This window comes from Dendrobium catenatum, unplaced genomic scaffold (assembly GCF_001605985.2).
Source record: "Dendrobium catenatum unplaced genomic scaffold, ASM160598v2 fragScaff_scaffold_1284, whole genome shotgun sequence".
NCBI lineage: Eukaryota > Viridiplantae > Streptophyta > Magnoliopsida > Asparagales > Orchidaceae > Dendrobium > Dendrobium catenatum.
This window is the reverse complement of record NW_021319746.1, coordinates 565,135-572,986: the sequence shown is the minus strand read 5'-3', so window position 1 is coordinate 572,986 and position 7,852 is coordinate 565,135. Positions and strand designations below refer to the sequence as shown.

Genomic DNA, 7,852 nt, shown 5'->3' with positions numbered 1-7,852 from the left:
GTTGGAATTTATGATTGTATTGGTGTTTAGTAGCTGTTTCCATGGATGGTCTCCTGAGTATATTTTAGTCTTTCTTAGCTCTGCTTGCTTTTGTATCGTTTTGGCTATCTTTTAGTGGTTTTACTGTTAGTCGTGTTAGCTGTTGGCCGCCTTATGTTATAATCCCTTTCTCTTATGAATAAAAATGTATTATTTGTTTTAAAAAAAATTCTTTCATTATCTTGCTTATATTGTAGTATTTAAATATGAGCATTTTCAATCAAATCATTACAAATATTGATTAAATTTATTTTTTATAAATATTTGACGTTCACAAAATTGTCTCAAGTTTAAATTAAACTAACAAATTTATTATTATCTTAGAATAACTTATATATTTAGACTATTACTGTCAAATATACAATTAATTAGATTATTTAAAGGTAATTATAGCTTAAATTCAATTAAAACTATTAAAAAAATAATAATAAATAAAAAAACTTAAGATCATGTCTAATGTTAGATTTGATAAGAGCGAAAAAAGTGGTGGTGGGGGGGGGGGGGGGGGCGGTGTTTGATTCGATTCCATTGATTTAGAAACAATCCTATCGAACCAGCATCTGATCGGATTCGATTAGGCGAAGCGCGGGAAAGAAAAAGGAATAATTCTTTTTTTTTTTTTGTTGGGAAAAAGGAATAATTCTCTATACCCCACGCCACGAAAAGTAACCAGCAGCAGGAAGAACGATTGGGCGGAGGGGGTGGTGGGGGCAGAGAGAGCTTCAAAATCAAGCAAGCTTTCGAATCCCACAAAAGCAAGCACCTCCACCATTATATAAAAGTAAAAGCAAAATCCCGGCATCCATCGCCACCTCAAAAGGAAAGGCACCAATTTATCCACCCTCTCCCTCCTCTCCTTCCCCTAAAGCAAAAGAAAACCAAAGAATTGATCGACATCGACAAACGCATAACATGAGATCATGACGTCGTCGCCGACGGTTCGTAAGCTGGTCGTTGAGGTAGTGGACGCCCGCGATCTCGTTCCCAAAGACGGTCAGGGCACCTCCAGCCCCTATGTGGTGATCGACTTTGCCGGCCAGCGCAAGCGCACCCACACCCGTGCCCGTGATCTCAATCCCCAGTGGCACGAGCGTCTCGAGTTCATCGTTTCCGATCCCTCTTCCATGGAGCTCGAAGAGCTTAACATCGAGATCTACAACGACAAGCGCTTTGGACCCGTAGCCTCAACCACTCGAAAGAACAATTTTCTCGGCCGCGTCCGCATCTACGGTTCCCAGTTTGCTCGTCGTGGCGAGGAGGGCCTTATCTATTTCCCTCTCGAGAAACGCAGTCTTCTTAGCTGGATTCGCGGCGAGATAGGCCTAAAAATTTACTACTTTGATGACGACAAGATTCCTGGCGAGGCCAAGAAGCCAGAATCAGTTTCCCCTCCACCAGTTTCCGCTGCTCCGGAGCCAACAGAGATACCCGCTCCTACCGAGGCCGCCATCGAGTCGCAAGCGCCGCTGCCCATCCCGGTCATAAACGTCGAGGAAATACCACCTCCGGCCGAGCAACGGCTGTCTTCGGCGCCAGACGATACTCAGCCACCGTCGGAGGTCAAGAAGGCGCAGAATTCTGCGAGCTCGGACCGTGTACGCGTTACCCGCCGGCCAAACGGCGGAGCAGATTACACCCATTTCACGCGGGTCTTATCCGGTCGGTTCATATCCTCAAGTGACTCGCTGGTTCCATCTGCCTACGATCTGGTCGAGCCTATGCAGTACCTTTTCGTTAGACTTGTCCGCGCTCGTGGCCTCCGCCAATGCGAGAGCCCCTACGTCAAAATCCGGTCCGGTTCACACTCTATGAGGTCGAAAGCGGCACGTGAAACCTCTGGCAACCCGGAATGGAACCAAGTGTTCGCCTTAAGCCAGTCCAAGCCGGACCCCACTCTGGAGATCTCAGTTTGGGACAGCGGTCCCGGCGAAGGTTTCCTCGGCGGCGTCTGTTTCGACCTCTCTGACGTTCCCATACGAGAGCAGCCTGATGGTCCGCTAGCCCCGCAATGGTACCACCTCGAGGGCGGCGAAGACCCCCACATCACCGGTGATATAATGGTTTCCGTCTGGCTTGGTACCCAAGCCGACGACGCTTTTCCTGAGTCCTGCAACTCCGACGCACCATACATTACCTATACTCGCTCAAAAGTCTACCAATCGCCAAAGCTATGGTACCTCCGTGCCTCGGTAATTGAAGCGCAGGACCTCCGTGTTCCTCAGACGCCCCTCGGCTCACTTGTAGATCTCCGCGTAAAGATCCAGCTCGGCTTCCAGTCCGCGCGCACCAGACGCTCCATCTCAAACTGCAATACCTCCACCTTCTCCTGGCTAGAAGACTTGATGTTCGTGGTCTCGGAGCCTCTCGATGACCAATTGATTGTTCTCGTGGAGGACCGCTCCGCTAAGGATCCCGTTCTGCTTGGTCACGCCGTCATCCCAGTGGCCACCATCGATCAGCGCCTTGACGAACGACATCTTGTGCCTTTCAGGTGGTTCAACCTTGATGGCAGCGGAAGTAATGGGCATGGACAGGGTGGAGTAGCTTACGGCGGGAGGATACAATTACGCCTCTTCTTGGAGGGCGGCTATCACGTACTAGACGAGGCTGCTCACGTGTGCAGCGACTTCCGTCCTACAGCGAAGCAGCTTTGGAGGCCGGCGGTTGGGGCGCTGGAGCTTGGGATTCTTTCCGCTCGCGGGCTTCAACCAATGAAGACTAAAAGCGGGGGAAAAGGTTCAACGGATGCCTATTGTGTTGCCAAATACGGGAAAAAGTGGACGCGAACGCGGACAATCACTGACAGCTTCGACCCACGGTGGAATGAACAATATACATGGAAGGTTTACGACCCCTGCACAGTGCTCACCATCGGCGTCTTTGACAACTGGCGTATGTTCGCTGAAGGAGGAGAAGACCGCCCGGACTACCGCATCGGCAAAATCCGCATCCGCGTCTCCACATTAGAAAGCAACCGCGTTTACACCCAATCATATCCTCTTATGGTGCTGCTTCGTTCGGGGTTAAAGAAAATGGGAGAAATTAAAATAGCCGTGCGCTTCGCCAGCTCCGCTCTACTACCTGACACCTGCGCCCTCTACGCCACTCCCATGTTGCCGCGAATGCACTACCTAAGGCCAATAGGCGTGGCACAACAGGAAGCGCTCCGTGGGGCGGCCATTAGAATAGTTGCCGCGTGGCTGGCAAGAGCGGAACCGCCGCTTGGTCCGGAGGTCGTGTGCTACATGCTTGACGCTGACTCCCACTCTTGGAGCCTACGACGGAGCAAGGCTAACTGGTATCGTATCTTGGGGATCATAGCGTGGGCGGTTGGGCTGGCTCGATGGCTCGACGACGTGCGCCGGTGGCGAAATCCGGTTACAACTGTCTTAGTTCATCTCCTATACTTAGTACTAGTGTGGTATCCGGAGCTGGTTGCCCCAACAGCGAGTTTATATTTGTTTTTAATCGGGGCATGGTATTATCGATTTCGACCTAGGGGGCCGGCGGGAATGGACGCGCATCTGTCGCAGGCAGAAGGCGCGGAAGGGGATGAGCTGGACGAAGAGTTTGATGGCATGCCAAGTGGGAAGACAACGGAGGTTGTGAGGGCGAGGTATGATAGGTTGAGGATGTTGGCAGCGAGGGTGCAATCGGTGATAGGGGATTTGGCGGCTCAGGGGGAGAGGGTTCAGGCGTTGGTGAGTTGGAGGGATCCGAGGGCGACGAGGGTTTTTATTGTGATGTGTTTGGTGGTGTCTCTTGTGCTTTATGTTTTGCCACCGAAGATGGTGTCGGTGGCGCTGGGTTTTTATTTTTTGAGGCATCCCATGTTTAGGGATCCTATGCCGCCTACTGTACTCAACTTTTTTCGCCGGCTGCCGAGTCTGTCTGATAGGTTGTTGTAAATAGGCTGGTGTTTGGGTGGGATTAATTTTTGTTTAGGGCAGGAATGATAACTATGATGGATTAATTAATGGTTTTATATTTGACTATTGTGAGGATTGATGATTGATAAGGAGATTGTTCAAACAACATCAAGTACTAATAATGTTGTAGTAAATTGTGAAACAATAAAAAAATAGCTCTTATTTATATTAATCATGTTAATGTAGCATTATTTTATTTAATTTCTCAAATGCTTTGCACAAAAAACATGAACAAATTCAAAATAATGCTTTGATATGATTTTCAAAATTTTATGTAAATTCAAATTCAAATTTAAAATATGATATATTATAAAAATAAAAACTTTTAAGTACAATTATTAAAAACAATTTTATTTAAGTGTTCTAAAAAATATCTATTAAGGCATTATAATTATTTGGCGCTAACATATGAGTAAGCTTGTGCAATAGTTGAATTCCAATGACGGTTTTTTATTTTTTTACTTGTTTAAATCTCTTGTTCGCCTTCAATTCCTAATTTTGCGGCTCCTAATTATTTATATACAATTATGATTTCTTTCCTTATTAACGTCGGCTGTCGAACTCTCATTGCAATCTCCAAACACCTGATGAAATCGCTTAACTGTCATTGCTGGTACATTGTCTATCCCTAATTGTAGGTGCATCAGGTAAAGCTTCTAGGCTTTTAATCTGCATCGAGCACAAAATCATTCTAATGTTAAACAAAATTTCCATGATAAACAAATTACATGTCTATCGTTGATTGGAGTCAGGGTGTAGAGCTACGTCCCGACTCCACACCGAATAATTCTTATGCTTCTGGATGCCCCGCAAAGACCATTTTCTTTAGTTTCTTGTGGAATATTTTTGGTATATAAGCACGGCTTGATTTTTTATAGTTTATTTCATTCTGTTTCTACAATTTTACTGCATGCTGTTAAGGATATCTTTCACTACAGGCACCACACTTCTCGTTGTTTTAGTTTATATCACTACAATGAATTTTGGATAAGTCCTAAAACATCACCATAATCATTAGTTTTACTACCATTATTGAAGATAAGGCTTCATGAATTCTAATTTTCCATTCTTATAGTTGTTTTATCTTTATGGTAAAGAAAAGCCCTAATTATTTACAAACTTAACTTGCCTCTCTGAGTTCCATAGCAAGAAAAATAATATCGAAAACTGTCATCAAATCTGATTGTTTTAATTTCCGCTACAATAACCTGTAGCATAGTATGATGCCTGATGGACAATATTTTTTATTTAGTGAATGAGTGGTTTGATTCACTATTTTTTCTTTTCAATTTTGAGATAAGGAAGGTCATTTAAATAAAAATAATTACATAAGTACTTTGATATTATTCTATAATCTTAATGATCTTAGAAAATTAATATGATAAGTGGAATTGTAACCTGTCATTTAAGAAATCAAAATTGTAATAAATCTAGCAAAAATTAAGGCGAAGGTCCCAGCAAAGCCATAAGGAAAACTGTTGAAGACAGCAAGAGCAGTAAGACATGCAGGCTTCTAACATGACAGCAAATGTAGTAAACGATCATATCAATGGCCGCACTGCAAATAGGGATCGCGGTGTCCCATCAACGCTACATTAGCAAATCAATAAATTGAAAGCATAACAAATTGGCAAGGCATCATGCTGATGCTTTCAACAAAAAAAGGCAACAATCAACAATTCAGCGGGGAAACAATTAGCAAGTAGAGAGTAAACAATGAAAAAAAAAAATGCTTCCTTAGAATCTTTAATCAAGTCATTGAAAATCATATCTTCTCAAATTAACTTTAAACTAGCATGATATTGTTTATTTATTATTTGGTCCTCATTTGATTTAGTTTATGCCAACAGAATTAAGCATCAAAATCACAACAGACAAATAATTGTTTGTTTTCTGTTAAGGTGTGATATATCATAAAAAATTATATTGATCGAGCACGAATCTCGAGAAAAAAACAAGTTAGAAAACTCAAAAATTAAATCATAGAACATCCTAACTCTGATTTCAACAAACTCACAACCAAAATGAACATCCCGGAAATACGAACCTAACGACACCAAATTCAACTCAGTCCGAGCCCAAATTAGTCCAAATCAAAAACCCAAAGCGTATTTGGAAGATTCAAACTATAATTTGGATTACCAAACGTGACATGCTTCTAATCAAATCAACCGGCTCGATGAGACGAATCCAACGAGCCCATGATCACCGATTTCTGATTTCATTAAGACATTCAAATGTCGAGTAAACGGTCATGATCAAGGGAATCAACATCGGCCATCCATTCAATTCATTCCAAATTTACCCTTGATGTTCCACTTATTTACTAACCAATCAACTATTAGAAAAACTATAAATACGCCTGATACGTCATCATGAAATTATCTTGATCGGGCACGAATCTCGAGGCAAAACTCAAACCGAAAACTTCAAAAATTAATTCCGGGAGCATCCGTACTCTGATTTCAGCAAGCTTATAGTCAAACTGAGCATCTCGAAAATACGAACCCAACGACACTAAGATCAACCCAATCCGAGCTCGAATGAGTCCGAATCAAGGGATCAAAGCATTGTTGAAAGGTTCAAGCCGCAATTTGAGTTACCAAACGGTCTCCGATTTTGACGAACTTATACTCGAATCGAACAGATCGACGAGATGAATCCAACGAGCCCAAGATCGCCAAATTCCGACATCATTAAGACCTTCAAATGTCCAACGAATAGTGTATGATCAAGGGATTCAATATCAACCGTCCATTCGACCACTCCCTATTCGCCCTTGATCTCACACTTATTTACGTGCCATGCCACTCCAGAAAATCTATAAATAGAGCCCTCATTCTTCACAAGAAGGGGGGACCCAGGCAAGAGAGAGGAGAAGAGAAGAGAAGGAAGAAGAGGAGGGAGCTCCTCTTTGACGACCGCTGGAACACTGCAGGAGTTTCGCCGGGCCACCGCCGGACCACCGCAGGAGTCTCGCCGGGCCACCACCTATCGAGGTCGTATGTCGGAGCCCTACTCGACGACATTGACCTGTGTGGAAGAGGTCGAGAGAATCCACCAAGGATGTAAGACATATCCGAGGTCATATGTCGGAGCCCTGCTCGACGATGTTGACCTGTGCGGAAGAGGTCGAGAGAATCCACCAAGGATGTAGACCTATCCAAGGTCGTATGTCGAAGACCTGCTCGACGAACGTTAACCTGTGCAGAAGAGGTCGAGAGAAATCCACCAAGGATGTAAGACCTATCCGAGGTCGTATGTCGGAGCCCTGCTCGACGACGTTAACCTGTGTGAAGAGGTCAAGAGAATCCACCAAGGATGTTAAGACCTATCCGAGGTCGTATGTCGGAGCCCTGCTCGACGACGTTAACCTGTGTGGAAGAGGTCGAGAGAATCCACCAAGGATGTAAGACCTATCTGAGGTCATATGTCGGAGCCCTGCTCGATGACGTTGACCTGTGTGGAAGAGGTCGAGAGAATCCACCAAGGATGTAAAGCTATCCGAGGTCGTATGTCGGAGCCCTGCTCGACGACGTTGACCTGTGTGGAGAGGTCGAGAAGAATCCACCAAGGATGTAAGACTCTATCAGAGGTCGTATGTCGGAGCCCTGCTCGACGACGTTGACCTGTGTGGAAGAGGTTGAGAGAATCCCACCAAGGAATGTAAGACATATCCGAGGTCGTATGTCGGAGCCCTGCTCGACGATGTTGACCTGTGCGGAAGAGGTCGAGAGAATCCACCAAGGATGTAAGACCTATCCGAGGTCGTATGTCGGAGCCCTGCTCGACGACGTTAACCTGTGCAGAAGAGGTCGAGAGAATCCACCAAGGATGTAAGACCTATCCGAGGTCGTATGTCGGAGCCCTGCTCGACGATGTTA

The 7,852-nt window shown here is 44.8% G+C and overlaps 1 protein-coding gene across 1 annotated transcript; it reads left to right on the top strand.

Moving 5' to 3' along the window:
* Positions 1–679: 679 nt before the first annotated feature.
* LOC110115134 (protein QUIRKY) lies at positions 680–4,102 on the top strand. The gene has a single exon (XM_020848268.2). The coding sequence runs from the start codon at positions 960–962 to the stop codon at positions 3,945–3,947; it is 2,988 nt and encodes a 995-aa protein (XP_020703927.1). The 5' UTR covers positions 680–959; the 3' UTR covers positions 3,948–4,102.
* Positions 4,103–7,852: the final 3,750 nt, after the last annotated feature.